This window comes from Hemicordylus capensis, chromosome 14 (genome assembly GCF_027244095.1).
Source record: "Hemicordylus capensis ecotype Gifberg chromosome 14, rHemCap1.1.pri, whole genome shotgun sequence".
Taxonomy (NCBI): Eukaryota; Metazoa; Chordata; class Lepidosauria; order Squamata; family Cordylidae; genus Hemicordylus; species Hemicordylus capensis.
The window spans coordinates 20,918,488-20,942,556 of record NC_069670.1 but is presented as its reverse complement, the minus strand read 5'-3'; the positions used below and the strand labels follow the sequence as shown (position 1 = coordinate 20,942,556).

The 24,069-nt window shown below is 47.1% G+C and overlaps 1 protein-coding gene across 1 annotated transcript; it reads right to left on the bottom strand.

Annotated features, from left to right (window-relative positions):
• Positions 1–616: 616 nt before the first annotated feature.
• On the bottom strand, positions 617–20,513 carry LOC128337658 (zinc finger protein 268-like). The gene is made up of 2 exons (XM_053278893.1): positions 20,398–20,513; positions 617–9,405 (listed from the first exon to the last, which is right to left on the bottom strand). Exon 2 carries the CDS (start codon positions 9,173–9,175, stop codon positions 7,457–7,459), a length of 1,719 nt encoding a protein of 572 aa, XP_053134868.1. The 5' UTR covers positions 9,176–9,405; positions 20,398–20,513; the 3' UTR covers positions 617–7,456.
• Between the last annotated feature and the right edge of the window lie 3,556 nt (positions 20,514–24,069).

Genomic DNA, 24,069 nt, shown 5'->3' with positions numbered 1-24,069 from the left:
GGGAGGGAACTTGGAACCTTCTGCTCTTCCCAGAGCGGCTCCATCCTCTAAGGGGAATCTCTTACAGTGCTCCATTCAAATGCAACCAGGGTGGACCCTGCTTAGTTAAGAGGACAAGTCCTGCTTGCTACATCCAGACCAGCTCTCCATGCTGGTCCCCATCAGAACAAGGAACTTGTGTCTCAAGAAGGGCTCCAAAAGATGTTTAATTCTCAATGCAGTGAGTGTGATCCTGCATCACATCAGATGGGCTCAGTTAAGCAAAAGCATAGTAAATAGGAGCAGCCCCCTTCTTAGTGACCTGGTTTTATTTATATATTGATTTACTTGATTTATATACCGCCCTTCCAAAATGGGTGTTTTGGGATAGTGCTGAATTAATCAGTCTGCAAATTTCTTGTCACATTGTTGGCATTTCAAAAAAAAGGGGCGGGGGGGTGATTTAGTCTTCATTTTGAAATGGAACAGAGATGATTAGTGTTAGAGGTTGCTGATTTTTACCCACAATAGGTAAAACAGCAGAGCACTAAGGAATGAGCACACACTCCAGTTACAGAGTAGGTAGCAGAGGATGGTTTGGATCTTGCAGCTATTGAGAGAAAACACATGGAGATCCTTGTATGACTGAACACTAAATATTTATTGGTTAAATACACTTAGATAGGAAAGACCTATATCTAATCTAAAGGACTACATAATGGATAGGTAAGGAGAGAGAGAGAGAGGTTTCCATCTGCTCTCTAGGAGGAAAGGAAGGATTGTGACTCAGTACAGGAAGTGCTGCAGAGTCCGTTCAGAGGTCATAGAGTGGGGACAGATCGGGTGACCCTGACTCACTGTCTCTACTCCCAATGCCCCTAGTGGTCATTAGGACAGTTGGTGCAAAAGGTGCTGCACTAGAAGTTCAGCTCCAACAATTAGAACTATCAATTTCTCTCTGCTTTCTCTCCTAATGTGCTCCTAAGCACCGTGTGTGTGTGTGCTATGTGGAACTCTGGAAGAAGCTGTATATAGACCAGGCCAGCTCAACTTCGGCCCTCCTGCAGATGTTTGCCTACATCTCCCATAATCACTGGCTATTGGCCACTGTGGCTGGGGATTATGGGAGTTGCTGTCAGAGAACAGCCGGGGGGGGCCCAAGTTGCGCAGGCCTGATATAGACTAAGCCACCCTCCATCTAGTTCATTACTATCTGACCCAGGGCAGCACAGCTTGAACCCTTTGGATTATAACTCCCAGCATGCTCAGCAACAGTCATCAATCAGCAGGAGTGGTGCGAGATGTAGCCAACAATGGCAGGAGGGACCAAGTTGTTCAACACTGGTCTACACTGACTGGCAGTGACCCTCCAAGGTTCCAGGCAACCTCTATCCCAGCCCTATCTGTGGATGCTGCCAGGGATTGAACCTGGGACCTCTGGCATGGAAAGCAGGGGCTCAACTCCTGAGTGAGACGTGCTCCAGACGGACATAGAAAGCTCCGGAACTCAGTCACACGACTGGTCCATCCAGCTCAGTATTGTCTACACCAACCAACACAGAACGGGATTCCAAGGCAAGGAAAAGCAAGGGAATGCTGTGAAACACTAATATTCATGAATCAGTTGGACCGAATGATGCACACTTATTTTTAACACAGAACCAAACACACCAGTATGAACACTTGGCCTCAATTCCTTCAGAAGGTAACAAGGGTGAAAGCAAGTCAAAAGAGAAAAAGAAATTGGACAAGGTTGTATATTTCACACAGTGAGGCAGTTTCCCAGGTTTCTCTGCAGTTTCAGGTGTATGGTTTTTACGCTCTATGAGTTTGCTCATGTTCAGTAAGTCTTGCCTTCCTCCCGATGTTCTTTTGAACACTCCAAGCATTCACGTGGTTTTCTCTATGTGGGTTCTATGGGATACAGTAAGAGCTCCACTTGTGCTGAAGTCTCTCCACACGCCAGGCATTTATGTGGTTTCTCCCCAGTGTGCGTTCTATGGTGTTTATTTAGGTTGGAGCTCTTTCCATACTTCAAGCATTTAAGAACATAAGAAAAGCCCTGCTGGATCAGGCCCAAGGCTCATCTAGTCCAGCATCCTGTTTCTCACTGTGGCCCACGAGATGCCGCTGGATGCCACAGGCAGGAGTTGAGGGTATGCCCTCTCTCCTGCTGTTACTCCCCCGCAACTTGTACTCCGAGGCATCCTGCCTTTGAGGCTAGAGGTGGCCTGAAGCCCTCCAACTAGTAGCCGATGATAGACCTCTTCTCCATGACGTTTTCCAAACCCCTCTTAAAGACATCCAGGTTGTTGACTGTCACCACATCTTGTGGCAGAGAATTCCACAAGTGCATTATGTGTTGTGCGAAAAAGTACTTCCATTTGTTGGCCCTAGATTTCCTGGCAATCTATTTCATGGGATGACCCCTAGTTCTAGTGTTATGTGAGAGGGAGAAGAATTTCTATCTGTCCTCTTTCTCCATACCAGGCCTGATGTTATAGACCTCTATGATGTCTCCCCACAGTCTTTTTTCTAAATTTAAAAGCCCCAGGTCTTGCCTCATAAGAAAGGTGCTCTAGGCCCCTGATCATCTGGGTTGCCCTCTTCTGCACCTATTCCAGTTCTACAATCTCCTTTTTTAGATGTGGTGACCAGAATTGTACACAGTACTCCAGGTGTGGCCACACCATAGTTTTGTATTAGGGCATTATAATATTAGGAGTTTTGTTTTCACTCCCCTTCCGAATGATCCCTAGCATGGAATTGGCCTTTTTCAAACCCTCCGCACATTGAGTTGACACTTTCAACGAGTTGTCCACCAGGACCCCAAGATCCCTCTCCTGGTCAGTCACTGACAGCTCAGATCCCATCAGCATATACTTGAAGTTTCCCCTTTACATTTTTGTCCCCTTTACAATTTGGGATTTTGCCACCTTGGGGAGATAGAGGTGCTAACTACTTAACGACGCTGCATTTTTCTAAATTTCGGGTTTCATTTGCTCGGGCCCAGTTTAATGTCTTGCCCTCTTCTCTTTTGGAAAGGAGGTTTGCTAAAGATCATCCTGTTGCGGTTTTCTGCCCTTGTGGCTTTGGCCTCCTGGAAACTGTCACCCATGTATTGCTATATTGCTCTTTATATCGGGATGCTAGAGAAGAACTTATTTCCCCTCTGTTACTCACATTTCCCGGAAGGTGTGAGCTCTTTTATACATAATACTGCCTCGCGGATTCAAGCATCGGGATTACAACCATGATGGCTCACCTCGCTGCTTACCCCTGCTTCTAGATCATTTATGAATAAATTAAAAAGCACCAGTCCCAGTAGACCAGTTCCTGGGGAACCCCAATTTTTACTTCCCTCCATTGTGAAAACTCTCCATTTATACCTACCCTCTGTTTCCTGTCTTTCAACCAGTTCGCAATCCACACATGTACTTGTCCCCTTATCCCATGACTGCTAAGTTTCCTCAGAAGTCTTTGATGAGGAACTTTGTCGAAAGCTTTTTGCAAGTCCAGGTAGACTATGTCAACTGGATCACCTTGATCCACACACTTGTTGACACTCTCAAAGAACTCCAAAAGCTTCATGAGGAAAGATTTCCCTTTGCAGAAGCCATGCTGGTTCTCCCCCAGCAGGGCCTCTTCTTCTATGTGCTTTACAATTTTATCCTTGAGGATGCTTTCCATCAATTTGCCTAGAACAGACGTTAAGATAACCGGCCTGTAATTTCCTGGATTACCCCTTTTTGAAAATAGGTGTTGCATTTGCTACTTTCTAGTCCTCTGGTACACAGCCTGATTGTAGGGATAAGTTATACATTTTTGCAAGGAGGTTGGCAATTTCACATTTGAGTTCTTTAAGGACTCTTGGATGGATGCCATCCAGCCCTGGCGATTTGCTAGTTTTCAGTTTTTCCAGACAGTTTACAACATCATCTCTTGTTTTCTGCCCTTCTGGCGTTGGCCTCCTGGAAACTGTCACCCATGTATTGCTATATTGCTCTTTATATCGGGATGCTAGAGAAGAACTTATTTCACCTCTATTATTCAAATTTCCCGGAAGGTGTGAGCTCTTTTAAACACATTACTGCCTCGAGGATTCAAGCCCCGGGATTACAACAATCGTGGCTAAATTTTTCTACATTGCCATTAGGTTAAGGTCCCTATTAAGTGCTTAATTGCAAGAGCTGTCTATTGTTTTTAAGTAATTTATTATGAGTGATTGTATCCCGTTTTATTGTGTTTTAGCATTGTTTTATTGATCATTGTATTGAGTATATTTGTTACTCCTATTTCTGCTGGCCAATGGCCGTAATAAAATTGATGATGATGATGATGATGATGATGATGATATACTTGAAGTTGGGGTTCTTCGTCCCAATGTGCATCACTTTACACTTGAACCGCATTTGCCACTTTGTCGCCTACTCACCCAGTTTGGAGAGATCGTTTTGGAGCTCTTCGCAATCAGTTATGGATTTCACTACCCAAAAGAGTTTGGTATTGTCTGCAAATTTAGCCACTTCGCTGCTTAACCCTGCTTCTAGATCATTCATGAATAAATTAAAAAGCACCAGTCCCAGTACACCAGTCCCTGGGGGACCCCAATTCTTACTTCCCTTCATTGTGAAAACTCTCCATTTATACCTACCCTCTGTTTCCTCTCTTTCAACCAGTTCGCAATCCACACATGTACTTATCCACTTATCCCATGACTGCAAAGTTTCCTCAGGAGTCTTTGATGAGGAACTTCATGAGGAAAGATTTCCCTTTGCAGAAGTCATGCTGGTTCTCCCCCAGCAGGGCCTGTTCTTCTATGTGCTTTACAATTTTATCCTTGAGGATGCTTTCCATCAATTTGCCTAGAACAGATGTTAAGCTAACCGGCCTGTAATTTCCTGGATTACCCCTTTTTGAAAATAGGTGTTGCATTTGCTACTTTCTAGTCCTCTGGTACACAGCCTGATTATAGGGATAAGTTATATATTTTTGCAAAGAGGTTGGCAATTTCACATTTGAATTCTTTAAGGACTCTTGGATGGATGCCATCCAGCCCCGGCGATTTGCTAGTTTTCAGTTTTTCCAGACAGTTTACAACATCATCTCTTGTCACTTCTATCTGACTCAGTTCTTTAGCCTCCATCCCTGAAAAGCCTGGTTCAGAAAAAGGTATATGCTCAGTATCCTCTGCCATGAAGATGGAGGCAAAGAACTCATTTAGCTTCTCTGCAACCTCCATATCCTCCTTAGTAATCCCTTTCACTCCGTCATTGTCTAATGGTCCAACCACCTCCCTGGCAGGTTTCCTCTTTCTGATGCAATTAAAGAAGTTTTTGTTATTCCCCTTGACTTTTTTAGCTAAATGTTCCTCAAACTCTCTTTTTGCCTCCCTTATTGTCACCTTGCATTTCTTTGGTCAGAGTTTGTGTTCCTTTCTGTTCTCTTCATTTGGACAGGCCTTCCAATTTCGGAAGGAAGTCTTCTTCCCTTTTATGGCTTCCTAGTGAGCTGGAGAGTTTGAACTTCTAGCCATGCTCTGGATGGCTAAATTGCACTTGATCTGTGTTTGGTACACAGGGGATCCAGTTTCTGTATTCAGAATCCATTAATGATAATGAAGTACATTTTCATGCATTAAGGATAATGAAGTACATTTTCATACATGTTTTTGCACATTGTTGTAGAATCTTAACCATGCTGGCATCCTCCTGGACATAGCGGTACCTTTCCTCCTTTTGCATATACAATCTAACTGGGCTTCTAGTATTGTGATTTTGAGTAAACTCCATGCACTCTGTAGCCAAGTGACTCTCCTGATTTTCCCTTTCAGCTTTCTTTTCTCCATACTCCTCATTTTGGAGAAGTTTCCTCTTCCAAAATTAAAAATGTCTGTGTTAGACTTCCTTGGTGATTCTCTCCCCGTATGTATGCTGTATTTGATCACACTATTGTCACTGTTCGCTAAAAAGGGTTGATGATACTGACATCACATACCAGGTCCTGGGTGCCACTGCCACTCAGGATTAAGTCCAAGGTCACCTTCTCTCTGGTTGGTTCCAAAACCAACCCTTCTAGGGCACAGTTATTCAGCGTATCTGATTTGACCTCTTTGTCATTACATAACTGAATTTACCCAGCCTATGTGTGGGTAATTGAAGTCACCCATTATTACAGCCCTGCCTCTCCTTGATGCCTCCCTGATTTCCTCCTGCAACTCCCAGTCGCTGTCAGTGTTTTGATCCGGAGGGCAATAGCACATCCCCAGTAGCACGTTCCCTTTCAGGCGTTGTATGGGTTTCTGTGGAGGACTCCAGTCCAACAAGGTTTTCTAGCTTGTTAGATTCTATTCCTTCTTTAGCATACAGTGCTACTCCACCTCCAAGGCGCCCCTCCCTGCCTTTTCTATAGAGATTATATCCAGGGATAACAGTGTCTCACTGGTTCTCACTGTTCCACCATGCTTCTGTTGTTTATGTGGTTTCTCTCCAGTGTAGGTTATAGTGGTGTGCATGAAACTGTGGAGATGCAGTTTGATGCTGGGGGCAGTGGTTCTTAAAGGGTGGGGAAGGGTGCACTTACCCCTCCCTCCACTTTTCCCCCACTGGAGCTCCATTTTTAACAAAACCCATGGGGCAGCAGCATACCTTCCTGTCACCCATTCCCCTGTTCTTGGCCGGGAAAAGCCCCTGCGCATGCACTCATAGCATCTACATACTGATCGCACATCGTGATGGGCGCATGTACTACTTCCGGCCATTTCCAAGCAAGAATGAGGAAAGGGGTAGAAGGGAGGAACACTGCTGCTCCATGTGTTTTTGCTAAAAATGGAGCGCTGGGGGGGAGGGGAAGCAGAGGGAGGGGTAAGTGCGCCCTCCACTGCCCTTAAAGAACCACCACACCAGTGGCGCTGAACCTTTGAGCCAGCACCAACTTTGAAAGCACCACCTTTGAAGCACCACCTCTAGAATGGCCTCCGGACTGGTTCATGAACATCCCTAGTGGGTTCTATGGTGTACAGTAAGATGTGCTTTCTGGCTGAAGCATTTTCTACACTCCAACCATGTATGTGGTTTCTCCCAAGTGTAGGTTCTCTGTTGTGTTTGCAGATTTCCAATCTGGCTGAAGCTCTTTCCACACTCCAGGCATTTATGCAGTTTCTCCCCGGTGTGGGTTCTGTGGTGTACAGTAATTTCTCCACTCGTGCTGAATCTCTTTCCACACTCACAGCATTTATATGGTTTCTCCCCAGTGTGGGTTCTGTGGTGTACAATAAGTTCACCAATTGTGCTGAAGCTACATTTCCACACTCTGGCCATTTATGTGGTTTCTCCCCAGTGTGTGTTCTACAGTGTACAGTAAGATGTGCTGTCTGGCTGAAGTTCTTTCCACACTCCAAGCATTTATGTGGTTTTTCTCCAGAGTGGGTTCTGTGGTGTATAGTAAGTTTTCTACTTGTTCTGAAGCTCTTTCCACATTAAAGGCACTTATCTGGTTTCTCCCCAGAGTGGGCTCTGTGGTGTACAGTAAGAGCTCTTCTTGTGCTGAAGCTCTTTCCACACTCCAGGCATTTATGTGGTTTCTCTCCAGTGTGGGTTCTGTGGTGTACAGTAAGTTCTCCACTTGTGCTGAAGCTCTTTCCACACTCAATGCATTTATGTGGTTTCTCCCCAGTGTGGGTTCTGTGGTGTATAGTAAGTTTTGTACTTGTGCTGAAGCTCTTTCCACATTCCAGGCACTTATATGGTTTCTCTCCAGTGTGGGTTCTGTGGTGTACAGTCAGAGCTCCTCTTGTGCTGAAGCTCTTTCCACACTCCAGGCATTTATGAGGCTTCTCCCCAGTGTGGGTTCTATGGTGTACAATAAGATGTGCTCTCCGGCTGAAGCACTTTCCACACTCCGGGCATTTATGTGGTTTCTCCCCAGTGTGGGTTCTGTGGTGTACAGTAAGTTCTCCACTCGTGCTGAAGCTCTTTCCACACTCCAGGCATTTATGTGGTTTTTCCCCAGTGTGGGTTCTGTGGTGAACAATAAGTTCTCCACTCGTGCTGAAGCTCTTTCCACACTCTGGGCATTTATGTGGTTTCTCCCCAGTGTGTGTTCTTCTACAGTGTACAGTAAGATGTGCTCTCCAACTGAAGCTCTTTCCACATTCCAGGCATTTATGTGGTTTTTCCCCAGTGTGGGTTCTGTGATGTATAGTAAGTTTTCTACTTGTGCTGAAGCTCTTTCCACATTCCAGGCACTTATGTGGTTTCTCCCCAGTGTGGATTCTATGGTGTATAATAAGATGTGCACTTGTGCTGAAGCTCTTTCCACACTCCAGGCATTTATGTGGTTTCTCCCCAGTGTGGGTTCTATGGTGTATAATAAGATGGGCACCTGTGCTGAAGCTCTTTCCACACTCTAGGCATTTATGTGGCTTCTCCCCAGTGTGGGTTCTATGGTGTACAATAAGATGTACTCTCTGGCTGAAACTCTTTCCACACTCCAGGCATTTATGTGGTTTCTCCCCAGTGTGGGTTCTGTGGTGTATAGTAAATTCTGCACTCGTGCTGAAGTTCTTTCCACATTCCAGGAATTTATGTGTTTTCTCCCCAGTGTGGGTTCTATGGTGTACAATAAGATGTGCTCTCCGGCTGAAGCTCTTTCCACACTCCAGGCATTTATGTGGTTTATCCCCAGTGTGGGTTCTATGGTGTACAATAAGATGTGTTCTTCGGTTGAAGCTCTTTCCACACTCCAGGCATTTATGTGGTTTCTCCCCAGTGTGGGTTCTATGGTGCACAGTAAGTTGCGGTCTCGTTCTGAAGCTCTTTCCGCACTCCAGACATTTATGTGGCTTCTCCCCAGTGTGGGTTCTATGGTGGACAATAAGATCTGCTCTCCGGCTGAAGCACTTTCCACACTCCAGGCATTTATGTGGTTTCTCCCCAGTGTGGGTTCTATGGTGTATAATAAGATATCCACTTGTGCTGAAGCTCTTTCCACACTCCAGGCATTTATGGGGTTTCTCCCCAGTGTGGGTTCTATGGTGTACAATAAGGTGTGCTCTCTGGCTGAAGCTCTTTCCACACTCCAAGCAATCATGTGGTTTCTCCCCAGTGTGGGTTCTGTGGTGTATAATAAGATGTGCTCTCTGGCTGAAGCTCTTTCCACACTCCAGGCATGTATGTAGTTTCTTCCTTGCTTTCATTTCCTTCTAAGATTGAAAGCTGGGTTCAGTAGAGGAGCTTTTCCTACACGGAGGACACAGGCTTTTTTCTCCTGCTTGCTCCGTTATTTGCCGGATTACATGCTGAAAAGCATTGGATTCATTCCTGTTCTCCCAGTTTTCTCCAGTTTTTAGTCTCTCTTGTTTCCTTTTCCCCCATCTAGCAGCTCCATCCATTGGGTTTCTATCATTCTTCCTCTGCCAACATTTACCTGCAGTACCCCGAAAGAGAAAACTAGTTAGAGCCTGGGATAGAAAAGGAAACTGAAGGAGACCCTATTGTCACGAGCCAATGGCCCAGATCCTGTCTGCATGTGTCTCTTCTCCTTGAGAAACAACATGGGCTCTGAACTGCTTACTGAAACTACTGAGCTAAACCTGTTAATCTATTCATTTCCTTAGCAATGCCTTATGAAATATTGTTATTAACATCCAATTTATACTTGTATTTTGTACTCTCTTATAAGTTGCCCCCACCAAAGGACTATGGTCAACAACCAAGAATCTTGCTGTTTGAAAAAGCTAATAGTTTGGAAGCTGAGCAACATGCCTCAGTGACCTTGCAGATTACAGAACCAGGACCTTCACTGGCTGGCTTTATTTATTTATCTAAGGATCGAATAATAAAATAAAATAAAATAAAATAAAATAAAATAAAATAAATATTTTTATACCGCCCAAAACACAAGTTCTCTGGGCGGTTTACAAAACAATAAAAACAACCAATAAAGATTGAGACATTTCAACAATTTAAATTTAAAAAGTCAAAACTATTAAAACAAGTAAAACAATAACTAATTACAAGCCTAGGTGAACAAATGCATCTTGACTGCCCTTTTAAAAGTTGTAAGAGATGGGGAGGCTCTTATTTCAGCAAGAAGTGACCAATTGCAATTTGCGTTGGTCCAAAGAGCCTTTGGGATAGGCCCATAGTCGTCATGGCCACTATGAACTCCTGAGCAGCTCCAGACAAATTGCTCCCAAAGTAGACATTGAAGACCCCCCAGGACCACAACCCTGGGAGACACCTGAGACCATGTCCGTCAGCTCAGTAAGGAACTCCATTGGGCAGGGGGGTGAACGGTACACCAAGAGAAGTCCAAGTCTATCCCTGGTCCCCAAATTTAGGTACACACATTCAGTCTGGTCAGGCACTTCCCCAGGGATCCTGGTCAGGGAGAGGTTATTCTTATAGACCCCAGCCACTCCACCTCCCTGCCCATGTCCCCGCACTTGCTCCTCAACAGAATACCCTGGAGGAAGAAGCTGGGACCAGACTGGGCCACCAGCCTCCCCCAAACAAGTCTCTGTAATACATACCAGGTCTGCCCCTTCCTCCAGATTCAGATCATGGATGGTTTCCGACTTATTCTGGACAGACCTGGCACTACAGAGGAGCAAGGTAAGGGTCGGTGGGAGGTCCACACTGCTCCCCAAGATCAAAGAGCTGGCAGGGCAGCTGGAAGGGAAAACAGCTCATAGATTTCCGACTTCCCTTCCCCTGTAACAATGCGCTGACCTGCCAAATTTACTTCCTCTATTCCCCACCACCCCATAATAGCCACCCCACAGTCAGTGGACACAACCCCTGTCTCCCCATCCCCAGACAAAACAAGACACATCTGGAACAGCCAGGATCTGAAAACTACAGAAGCCAAACAAATATCATCAGGTCCTGGCCCTAGTCGCCCCCCGAAGTGGCTGTCTCAGGGGCTACCCCCTTTAGTGTTGCCCCTTCGGTGTGACCCCACCAGTGGCAGGCCCAACGCCCCAGGCCAGCTGTCCATTTATAAGCCCAGAAAGACAGCTAATCTGAGAAGCTGACCCTCAGGAACTGCTGACTCACCCCCTCTGGCCCCGATCCTGCACATACAAACCTGCAGGGCAGCCACAGCCCCACACGCTAGGGGGCACACAGGCTGGCAAGCTGACCACAGCAGACAGCAACCACACAGGCTCTCACCATTGGGCAGCCACTGTCTATGGAAAGCAGATGTTAAAGCCTCCTCCTCTCTACAAGGCTTCTAGCAACTGTGCTCATGTTTTAGATTCAAGCAAAGTGCCAGCTTGTTACCGGCTAGATGTTTCCAAGACGTACTGGGCAGACATTAGCAGGAAGCAATTCACTCTTGTAATGGTGCTAATTGTTGCATCCTCCAGGCCTTTGGGCAGCTCTTGTTTGTATTAGAAGTAAGAGTGCTCCTCCCTCCCTCCTCCCATCAACATCAATGAGGCCAGCCCTAAAGGCCAGGACAGAGATATGGTCTTTTTGTTGCTCATCTATCAAGGCCAGAGAACACTTCACATGACACTAGCCGCTCTCCAGGCCTGTCCCAAAACAGTGGGGTGCAAGAGTTAACCCTGCTGAACACCAGAGGACAACTTGATGGACACCTGACAACTCTAGATGGGCCAGAACCCCAAAGATGGGCAAGAGGTTTCACAGATGACACCCCAGGGAGAAGTGGGAAGACCCTGCCCCTCGAGAACCATCCAAGTGATCTGCTGAGATATCCATTGGGACTGGAGACAGAATTGGCCAGAGAGCTGGACTCTCCCATCAGTTCTCTCCCACACGTGCCATCAGCGCCCCCCAATTTCTCATCTGTTCTCTGTACCCCAATTGCATTGAACTCAAGCTTCCGATAGGTGGGGAAGGATCAGACCTGGCCAGTTTGGCCGCTCCTCCATCAGACCCTTTCCCAACCTCCCTCCTTTGCAGATGCAAATAGAACCAGCTTTAAACCCTCTTAGACAACATTCTGAAGGAGGAAATCAGGGAGGCATCCAGGAGAGACAGAGTTGTGAAAATGGGTGTCTTGAACCACCCTCTCTTGGAGTGGGCAAATTCCCATCTGGGTCAAAGAGGCCCGATATCTAGATACACTAAATGACTGTGCCTTAGAACAACTGGGGAGAAGATGACCCTGGACCTAACCCACCATAGAACCCACTAGGGACGTTCATGAACCAGTGCGGAGGCCATTCTAGAGGTGGTGCCTTCAAAGTTGGTGCTGGCTCAAAGATTCAGCACCGGTGGTGTGGTGGTTCTTTAAGGGCAGAGGAGGGTGCACTTACCCCTCCCTCTGCTCCCCCCCCCCCGGCGCTCCATTTTTAGCAAAAACACATGGAGCAGCAGTGTTCCTCCCTTCTACCCCTTTCCTCATTCTTGCTTGGAAAAGGCCGGAAGTAGCGCATGTGCCCATCACGATGTGCGCTCATTATGTACATGCTATAAGAGTCCATGCGCAGAGGCTTTTCCCGGCCAAGAACAGGGGAATGGGTGACAGGAAGGTATGCTGCTGCCCCAGGGGTTTTGTTAAAAATGGAGCTCCAGTGGGGGAAAAGCGGAGGGAGGGGTAAGTGCACCCTTCCCCACCCTTTAAGAACCACTGCCCCCAGCGTCAAACTGCATCTCCGCAGTTTCATGCACACCACTATAACCTACACTGGAGAGAAGCCACATAAACAACAGAAGCATGGTGGAACAGTGAGAACCAGTGAGACACTTATACCTAGATATAATCTCTATAGAAAAGGCAGGGAGGGGCACCTTGGAGGTGGAGTAGCACTGTATGATAAAGAAGGAATAGAATCTAACAAGCTAGAAAACCTAGTTGGACTGGAGTCCTACACAAAAACCCATACAACGCCTGAAAGGGAACGTGCTACTGGGGACGTGCTATTGCCCTCCGGATCAAAACGCTGACAGCGATTGGGAGTTGCAGGAGGAAATCAGGGAGGCATCAAGGAGAGGCAGGGCTGTAATAATGGGTGACTTCAATTACCCACACATAGGTTGGGTAAATTCAGTCAGGTAATGATAAAGAGGTCAAATCAGATACGCTGAATAACTGTGCCCTAGAATAGTTGGTCTTGGAACCAACCAGAGAGAAGGTGACCTTGGACTTAATCCTGAGTGGCAGTGGCACCCAGGACCTGGTGTGTGATGTCAGTATCATCAACCCTTTTTATGGAATAGTGACCATAGTGTGATTCAAATTCAGGGAGAGAATCACCAAGGAAGTCTAACACAGACATTTTTAATTTTGGAAGAGGAAACATCTCCAAAATGAGGAGTATGGAGAAAAGAAAGCTGAAAGGGAAAATCCGGAGAGTCACTTGGCTACAGAGTGCATGGAGTTTACTCAAAATCACAGTACTAGAAGCCCAGTTAGATTGTATACCCAAAAGGAGGAAAGGTACCGCTATGTCCAGGAGGATGCCAGCATGGTTAAGATTCTACAACAATGTGCAAAAACATGTATGAAAATGTACTTCATTATCCTTAATGCATGAAAATGTACTTCATTATCATTAATGGTAGGGATGTGCACAAAACCGGTTCATCCGGTTCGGTTCGGATCTGAACCGGGTCTGAACCAGGAGGCGGTGGTTCGGTTTTGGTTTTGTCCGAACCACCCCTTGGTTCGGTTCAGATCCGAACTGGTTCGGATCTGAACCGAACTGGTTCGGATCTCAAAAAGTAGCTAGGATGGTAGCTGGCACCCAGGGGTACCTGTCACCCAAACCCCAAAGCAATCAGACACTCGTACGATTTTTTATGAATTTTTGAAAATTGTTTTTATTTTTTCTCATAGGATATAATAGGACCCGAACCAGGCCATGATTCCTTATTGTGGAGCACCCATGGGTGCCAACAACCATGCAAACCCTGAAGCAATCAGACACCCCTATGATTTTTTATGAATATTTGAAATATTTTAAATTATTTTTCTCATAGACTATAATGGGACCCGAACCAGCCCATATCCCCTATTGTGGAGCACCTAGGGGCACAAATGCAGGGTGGTTGGTAGACAGGCAGGGGTGCCTACCACCCAAAAAATCCCAAGGCAATTTGACACTCCTCTGATTATTGGTGAATTGTTAAAGTATTTTTGAATTCCTCATAGAGAATAATGAGGATTGCAGCAAATGTATAGCTTCACGTCGGGGGGAAAGGGGTATCGTAGAGCGGAGTGTGGTGGGTGGTAGTTCCTAGGGTGGGCAAGGAAGCTACCTGAATTATTTGAAAGGAATTGGGCAAAGGGGTGATTTTTGGTTAATTGTTGAAGTTTACGTGTCTTTAAGGTTTTCCCCCATTAGATATAATGAAGGGTGTATCGCTTCACGTCGGGGGGAAAGGGGTGTCGTAGAGTGGAGTGTGGTGGGTGATAGTTCCTAGGGTGGGCAAGGAAGCTACCTAAATTATTTGAAAGGAATTGAGGAAAGGGGTGATTTTAAAGTGATTTTTAAAGTTTACGCGTCTTTTTCTCCAAAAAGAAGCATGGAGGTGTCAGCAAATGTATAGCTTCAGGTTGGGAGTGTGGATTCTATGATAGCAAATGAGATTTTCAATGAGACACCATGAATCCACTGTAATTTGCTATCATAGAATCCACACTCAGAAAACCTTTGAAACAACAGAACCAAGTACCCCATGGGTTAGAAACCCATGGGGGTGGTTGGCACCCTATGTGCACTACACCACCACTCGCTCTGGGCCACCCCAGCACCCCCCAAGTGCACTTATGGGGCTGCTGAAAGCTCCATTATAACTTATTATGAGGAAAAACCTTAAAGACGCGTAAACTTCAACAATTAACCAAAAATCAGCCCTCTGCCCAAATCCTTTGAAAAAATTCAGGTAGCTTCCCTGCCCCTACCCGGCACTACGACCAACCCCACACCACTCTAGGCCACCCCTTTCCCCCCCGACGTGAAGCTATACATTTGCTGACACCTCCATGCTTCTTTATGGAGAAAAAGATGCGTAAACTTTAAAAATCACTTTAAAATCATCCCTTTGCCCAATTCCTTTCAAATAATTCTGATAGCTTCCTTGCCCACCCTAGGAACTACCACCCACCACACTCCACTCTACGATACCCCTTTCCCCCCGACGTGAAGCTATACATTTGCTGCAATCCTCATTATTCTCTATGAGGAATTCAAAAATAATTTAACAATTCACCAATAATCAGAGGAGTGTCAAATTGCCTTGGGATTTTTTGGGTGGTAGGCACCCCTGCCTGTCTACCACCCACCCCGCTTTTGTGCCACTAGGTGCTCCACAATAGGGGATATGGGCTGGTTCGGGTCCCATTATAGCCTAAGAGAAAAATAATTTAAAATAATTCAAATATTCATAAAAAATCATTGGGGTGTCTGATTGCTTCAGGGTTTGCATGGTTGTTGGCACCCATGGGTGCTCCACAATAAGAAATCATGGCCTGGTTCGAGTCGCATTATATCCTAGGAGAAAAAAATAAAAATAATTTTCAAAAATTCATAAAAAATCGTACGAGTGTCTGATTGCTTTGGGGTTTGGGTGACAGGTACCCATGGGTGCCAGCTACCATCTTAACGATTGTCATGTGTCTGAACCAGTCCAAACCAGTACAAACCAGTTCAAACGAACCACCCCCAGTTCGGTTCGAATCCGGACCGAACCGCACATCCCTAATTAATGGATTCTGAATACACAATCTGGATCTCCTGTGTACCAAACACAGATCAAGTGCAATTTAGCCATCCAGAGCACAGGCTAGAAGTTCAAACTCTCCAGCTCACAAGGAAGCCATAAAAGGGAAGAAGACTTCCTTCCGAAATTGGAAGGCCTGTCCAAATGAAGAGAACAGAAAGGAACACAAACTCTGACCAAAGAAATGCAAGGTGACAATAAGGGAGGCAAAAAGAGAGTTTGAGGAACATTTAGCTAAAAAAAGTCAAGGGGAATAACAAAAACGTCTTTAAATGCATCAGAAACAGGAAACCTGCCAGGGAGGTGGTTGGACCATTAGACAATGACGGAGTGAAAGGGATTACTAAGGAGGATATGGAGGTTGCAGAGAAGCTAAATGAGTTCTTTGCCTCCGTCTTCATGGCAGAGGATACTGAGCATATACCTCTTTCTGAACCAGGCTTTTCGGGGATGGAGGCTAAAGAACTGAGTCAGATAGAAGTGACAAGAGATGATGTTGTAAACTGTCTGGAAAAACTGAAAACTAGCAAATCGCCAGGGCTGGATGGCATCTATCCAAGAGTCCTTAAAGAACTCAAATGTGAAATTGCCAACCTCCTTGCAAAAATGTATAACTTATCCCTACAATCAGGCTCTATACCAGAGGACTAGAAAGTAGCAAATGCAACACCTATTTTCAAAAAGGGGTAATCCAGGAAATTACAGGCCGATTAGCTTAACATCTGTTCTAGGCAAATTGATGGAAAGCATCCTCAAGAATAAAATTGCAAAGCACATAGAAGAAGAGGCCCTGCTGGGGGAGAACCAGCACGGCTTCTGCAAAGGGAAATCTTTCCTCATGAAGCTTTTGGAGTTCTTTGAGAGTGTCAACAAGTGTGTGGATCAAGGTGATCCAGTTGACATAGTCTACCTGGACTTGCAAAAAGCTTTCGACAAAGTTCCTCATCAAAGACTCCTGAGGAAACTTAGCAGTCATGGGATAAGGGGACAAGTACATGTGTGGATTGCGAACTGGATGAAAGACAGAAAAAAGAGGGTAGGTATAAATGGAGAGTTTTCACAATGGATGGAAGTAAGAATTGGGGTCTCCCAGGGACTGGTGTACAGGGACTGGTGCTTTTTAATTTATTCATAAATTATCTAGAATAGGGGTAAACAGCGAGGTGAGCCATGATTGTTGTAATCCCGGTGCTTGAATCCGCGAGGCAGTATTATGTATAAAAGAGCTCACACCTTCCGGGAAATGTGAGTAACAGAGGGGAAATAAGTTCTTCTCTAGCATCCCGATATGAAGAGCAATATAGCAATACATGGGTGACAGTTTCCAGGAGGCCAAAGCCACAAGGGCAGAAAACGGCAACAGGATGATCTTTACCAAACATCCGTTGCAAAAGAGCAGAGGGCAACACATTGCAAATGAAACCCGAAATTTAGAAAAATGCAGCGTTGTTAAGTAGTTAGCACCTCTATCTCCCCAAGGTGGCAAAATCCCAAGATGTAAAGGGTACCAAAATGTCAAGGGGAAACTTCAAGTATATGCTGATGGGATCTGAGCTGTCTGTGACTGACCAGGAGAGGGATCTTGGGGTCGTGGTGGACAACTCGTTGAAAGTGTCGACTCAGTGTGCGGAGGGTTTGAAAAAGGCCAATTCCATGCTAGGGATCATTAGAAAGGGGAGTGAAAATAAAACTGCTAATATTATAATGCCCTAATACAAAACTATGGTGTGGCCACAACTGGAGTACTGCGTATAATTCTGGTCACATCTAAAAAAGGAGATTGTAGAAATGGAATAGGTGAAGAAGAGGGCAACCAATAGGGAGATGACGACCCTGGACCTAATCCTGAGTGGCGCTCAGCACCTGTTAGGAGATGTCAGGGTCATGGAGCAGATGGGGAACAGGGACCAGAGAGCTATCCAGGTCATCCTATATGCGAGCGGAGACTTGCCTAGGAAGTGCAATATGGCCACTTTGGGCTTCAGAAGAGAAAAAGGCTCAAAAATGAGGGGAGTGTTGAAAAGAGAGCTGAAGGGCGAGGCAGGCTGGAGGGTAGGATGGATCTTATTCAAAGCCACCACGATCTAAGAAAGTCAGAACTTGCATTTCCAAGTGGCCTGGCCTGCAGCTGTTAGCAGGGGGAGCTTTTTCCAATGTCCCCTTGGAACTGAATCTATCAAGCTTCTTCTGTACTTTTTCTGTGTGAACTGCTTGGGGAGATTTTTCTTTGTAAGGCACTACATAGCCTGCTTCTGTCTGTCCTCGCCCCAAGAAAAATGGGACAGAAATAGTTATTAAAGGCCCAAGAGCCATTGATCAGCTTAATCTACAGCTGTTCAAGGGATTCCTACTGGACCTACTTCCAAGCTCCTGTTGGTGATGGAGAATGATTTCCATTTTACTTGGGAAGCCGCAGGGTCCATTAGTATGACCAGACACCATGGCTCCTTCTTTCTTCTCTCCATTCCTCCCTCTCCCACACCAGAAAACACTGAGGTATGGCTATTATTATTCCTATTTATGATTATTATTACTAGCCCCTTTTGCACACTAAAGATGGAAGCAGCCCCCTTTATTTCCTAAGTTTTGGTGGGGGTTTCATTCAACATTCTTCCAAGCTTAGTCTTTTTTCTAGATAACAGCTGAAAAGCAACCAACAGAGACCTCATTTCCTCCAGGGCAAAGGTGTGTGTGTTCCCCCATGAACTGATCAAGGGGATTGATTCAGAGTAAAAAGATCAATTAATAGATAAAGAAGGAGAGTGAGAAGTGGGATGACTGGGATGGGAGAGACCCAAGTTCAAATCCTTTCCCACTCAGTCATGACGCTCAGTGGATGCCCTTGGGCCCATCACTTTGTCTCCTCCTAACCTACCTCACAGGACTCTTGTAAGAAGTAAAATGGCGGGAGAAAAAGCATTATGCCAGCCTGTGCTCCTTAGGCACATAGGAAGCTGCCTTCAACTGAGTCAGAACATTGGTCTCTCTAACTCAGTCTTGTCTTCACAGTCTGGCAGGGGCTTCTCCAAGGCTGCAGGCAGGACTCTCTCTCAGCCCTCTCTCGAAGATGCCAGACAGGGATCTCGGAGGCTTCTTTCTGTATGCAAGCATGCAGGTGCTCTTCTACTGAGCAAGGGCCCCAACCCCTAAGGGGAATATTTGGCAGGGCTCACACCTGTAGTCTTCCATTCAAATACAATGATGGGGTGGGGGAAGCCAGACAACCAGGAAGGTCCCTTCAGGCACAGGGGTCACCCTGGCCTCCTCTTCCCCACCTTCCAGGACCCCACTTACAGCTTCAAAACTATCTTTTCATTCCAAGCAGAAATCTGGGGTTGTGGGCTTGGAAACTGTGAGGATCCTTGCCTATCAAAGGCCTTTTCCCCAGCTCACTATTATTTCTCTATCTCAAGCGGCTTGGGACTCACTCACTCACTCTCTGACATGAACTCCCAGACCAACCCTCAAAAGACTGAAATATTGGTTTTGTTTTTGCAGGTAGGTTCCATAACTCATGCAGAGTACAAAAATTTTTTTAGAACCCCACAAAATAGCATCCTTTCCCCAGAAAATGCAGGGAAACTCTCCTTTTGAAAAGCATGAAGGAGCAAGAAAGCTCCGAGGAAAGAAAGGCTAGAGTCACAGAGAGAGAAAAAAAATTGGATTGTGGAGGAATGCTTTCAAAATGCAAGGATATATTTATCACACACCCCTGGGGTGCAGCCTGAGATCTCCAAATATGCCCATTTAATGTGTGTACTTCAAGCTATCAGACAGATAAAGTCTCCATAGAAGACAGAGCCAAAGTTCTCAGTTCTGCCTTGGAAAAGAATGGCATCTCCACAGCTGATCAATGTGCCTGACTCTATTGTTTTAGGGACTTATATCTATGGGAAGGAGCATAGATCTCCTGTTTGAAGCAGGAGATACAACAAAGCAAGCCTGGGAACCATAGAGACAGAGGAGAGGGATAGGCCTGCATCTGGGAGAGCAAGCCAGGTCCAGTAGGATTCGAAAGAAGTGGTTGGAAGAAGATACTCAACCCGTATTGGGCTCTTCATCTGAAGTGGGAATTGGGGGGAAACCCTACCGATATACTCAACACACCTTGAAAAGTATCATCTGAAGTGGCTCTTTGGTCTCCTTGCAAACAGGAGTAGAAAGGACAGAAAGAATCATTAGTTCAATAGGAATGGCAAGGAGAAGCTTTCCCCTTCCCCAGCTCAACACTCACTAGTTGCTGAGAGCTTTGGGGCCAATCTGGGGTTGGAGCAAAGAGTTATAATGATTTATTATTGTACATTTTATATCCTCCAGGGAGCCCAGAGCGGTGTACTACATACTTGAGTTTCTCTTTCACAACAACCCTGTGAGGTAGGTTAGGCTGAGAGAGAAGTGACTGGCCCAGAGTCACCCAGCAAGCATCATGGCTGAATGGGGATTGGAACTCGGGTCTCCCCGGTCCTAGTCCAGCACTCTAACCACTACACCATGCTGGCTCTCTTCTTGCAAACCCTCCTGGCCTCTCTCTCTCCCCACCCACCTCCATGCCCTGGACAGGTGGATGCTGCTGGCTGCACACCTCAGAGCCATGCCGGGACATTTCTGACAGCAGAAAAGACTGCTGGGTGGCTGGGAGAGGGAGGGAGGGAGAGACCACCACCTCCACCCCTTCCCCTGGGTGGTGGTGGTGCTGCTGCTGCTTTTCCTCCCTTACCTTGCTCTTTGTCCAGCAGCAGCTCCTCGCTTCCTGGCCGCTCTTTAAGCAGCACTCCGCGGACTTCAGGCAGCTGGTGTAGCAGCAATTTACCCTGCCCCTCGATGAGCCCTGCCCGGTGCATCTGAGCATGCTCATAAGCATTGGAGCATGCTCAGTATGGTCAAACGAAGCTCCATTTTTGTTTCTGTCCGAAACCCCTCCCAGATTTTCAATCCTGCTTAAAATAGCAAAGAAAGGAAACCCAGGTTCTGCAGAAAACATTGGATGTGGTTGTATATGTAATTTTGTAATAAATTATTCTAAAACATTAAAAAAGAATGGCTCCAATAGTGCATCCTAAGGGCGGATGTGAATTTCTGTGAAATTCCTGGAGATCTGGCAAGAAGAGAGCATGCTCAGTCTCTCCAGTTGAAGCCAGTGCCCTGACCCTGAAGGTCAATCTAACGGAAACTCCTACATCTGGAGTGCTGGCAAGAATGCTCACTCTCTCTGAAACCTGTCAGGAGCTCTTACGCTTGTTCAGAACTTCAGAACTAGTAAAGAGAGTCGTGTGCTCCACAGTGTTGCGATTAGTTAACATCAGCATTAGTAAATAGACTTGTCCCAAGCAGAACCTATTGGACACATTTTCAGCTATTGGAGGTTTTGTTATTAACACTGGTCACATTTAGTAATCTGGACATTATCTGAGAACCTTTCGTGCTTCAGGAACATGGGCAAAGTTAACCGGTTGTGCAGCTTTGCTAATGCCCCAATCAGTTTCCAGGGATCACGCTTCCACTCCGAGGCTGAGACCAGTGTGTCCCACTCCCCCCCCATCCCTTAACGTCTCCAATGGGTGCTATTTTCTGTGTTCCACCAACCCCACAGATTGCAACAGATTGCACTGCCCCCAACTGCTTTTTTGGACACAGGTTCAGCTATTAGAGGTGTAGTTGCAACTACCACACAGATCTCAACCAGGCAGGCTTTTCTGATGGGTCTGCATCTCTGATGCAGTAGGCTGTCAGTCTTCCCTTTTCCTGTCAGATTGCACCAACCGGGCAGGCTATTCTAATGGGTTCACCTTTCTGATGCACTAGGCTGTCAGTTATCGTTGTCCCTGTCAGATTGCACTCCTCCCGTCCTTGTACATCTCCAAGGGTTGTTCTTTTCTGAAGGACTGTCAGTGTCCAGCACGCTCTCATAGTCCACCAACACCACAGATTGCAACGGATTGCCCTGACCCCAACAGATTTTTTGGACACAGGTTTAGCTATTGAATGTGTAGTTCCAACTACCCCACAGATTTCAACCAGGTGGGCTTTTCTGATGGGTCTGCATTTCTGACACACTAGGCTGTCACTTTTCCCTGCCCCTGTCAGTTTGCCCCAACCGGGCAGGCTTCTCTGAGGGGTCGGCATTTCTGACGCACTAGGCTGTCACTTTACACTGCCCCTGTCAGTTTGCCCCAACCGGGCAGGCTTCTCTGAGGGGTCTGCATTTCTGACGCACTAGGCTGTCACTTTACACTGCCCCTGTCAGTTTGCCCCAACCGGGCAGGCTTCTCTGAGGGGTCTGCATTTCTGACGCACTAGGCTGTCACTTTACACTGCCCCTGTCAGTTTGCCCCAACCGGGCAGGCTTCTCTGAGGGGTCTGCATTTCTGACGCACTAGGCTGTCACTTTACACTGCCCCGTCAGTTTGCCCCAACCGGGCAGGCTTCTCTGAGGGGTCTGCATTTCTGACGCACTAGGCTGTCACTTTACACTGCCCCTCTCAGTTTGCCCTAACCGGGCAGGCTTCTCTGAGGGGTCTGCATTTCTGACGCACTAGGCTGTCACTTTACACTGCCCCGTCAGTTTGCCCCAACCGGGCAGGCTTCTCTGAGGGGTCTGCATTTCTGACGCACTAGGCTGTCACTTTACACTGCCCCGTCAGTTTGCCCCAACCGGGCAGGCTTCTCTGAGGGGTCTGCATTTCTGACGCACTAGGCTGTCACTTTACACTGCCCCTCTCAGTTTGCCCTAACCGGGCAGGCTTCTCTGAGGGGTCTGCATTTCTGACGCACTAGGCTGTCACTTTACACTGCCCCTCTCAGTTTGCGCCAACCGGGCAGGCTTCTCTGAGGGGTCTGCATTTCTGACGCACTAGGCTGTCACTTTACACTGCCCCTGTCAGTTTGCGCCAACAGGGCAGGCTTCTCTGAGGGGTCTGCATTTCTGACGCACTAGGCTGTCACTTTACACTGCCCCTGTCAGTTTGCCCTAACCGGGCAGGCTTCTCTGAGGGGTCTGCATTTCTTCTTCTTCTTCTTCTTCTTCTTCTTCTTCTTCTTCTTCTTCTTCTTCTTCTTCTTCTTCTTCTTCTTCTTCTTCTCCTCTTATACATTTTTATTCAATTTTCCTCCTGCACAGTAGGTTAGTGGCTGAATGGGGTTTCGAACCAAGTCTCTCTGGTCCTAAGGCTGGTGAACGGACCTAATGCCTTTTCCTCCCCCCACTTATCTGCTGCACACACTTCTGCCCCCTTCCTGCCCCCCTTTTTTGGACTTTAAGTTCCAACCCGAAGGATGGAAGGGGAAGAGGGCGTCAGCTGGGGCACTTCGGAGACTTACTCTCCTGCAGCTCGTGAATCTGGATCTCCGTCATTGTCTGCAGGACTTCATGAATGTTGTGGAGATCCAGATCCAGAAGAGGAGGGGAAGGAAGAGGGGTGAGGAGGGGATGCAGGTGGAGGGAAGTGGGGGAGCTGGCGGGGGAGAGGGAGGGCAGGGAGACGGGCCCAGGCAGGGGCTGTGGGGATGAAGAGGAGCAGGCATCAGCAGCAGGAGGAGGAGAAACTGCAGCAAGAGGAGAATCAGTGTCACCATCACCATCAGAGCCTTGTGGGAGATGATCTGCAAGCAGGGGCGTAACAAGGCTGGAGTGGGCCCAGAGACAACATTTTAAAATGGACCCCTTGCTGAAACACACACACACACACACACACTTCACAATATATAGTCATGTGACTTGCCTCTGGGGGGCCCCTCTAGGCATGGGGGGGCCCCAGGCAGACGCCTCCCCTTACACCCCTGTCTGCAAGAGAAGAGAGCAAAGAGGAGGTTGGAGGACATCTCAGGGCACCCACAGCCCCTGCCCTCTCTGCCCCCCATTAGAAGGTGCTTAGCTGCCCCCAGCGGAGTGTGGCCACCCGGAAGGAAGAAGATGCAGGCACAGCCTCAGGAAGCAGCAGCAATGACCCCGCAGGCCTCCCCTCCCCAAGACTGGACAGGGAACAAATGTTGGACTCCTCGGAGGGAGGGAAAGGGGAGCAAGGGAGCCATCGGGGGCCCAGCAGCCACTCCAGGGGCGTGTGGTGGAGCTACCTGCTTCTCCTTCCCTCCACAGACGATCTTCAGCCGCTTCGATCCTCCTCTTGACGTCAATTATCTGCCAGTGCAGGGTTCCCAAGGAGGCCATAAAAATCTCTGCTGGATTTTCTGGGAGGGAGAGAGCAAACGGGACCCCCTCTGGCATGGCCTCACCAGACTGGGGGCCGTGGAGAGGGCAAGACCAGGGATGGGTCCGTTCCATGGGCTGGCCTTGAAATCTCCCCAGGATGCCCCTTGCGGGGGTCCGGGTGTGTGGGGAGGGGCCAAGGGGGGCAGTACTTACGCTTCTCCGTGTGCTGGACCTGGAGGTCAC

Bases quoted from the DNA above. Each gene is read 5' to 3' on its own strand.
- LOC128337658 (XM_053278893.1), bottom strand. From the start codon at position 9,175: ATGAAAGCAAGGAAGAAACTACATACATGCCTGGAGTGTGGAAAGAGC.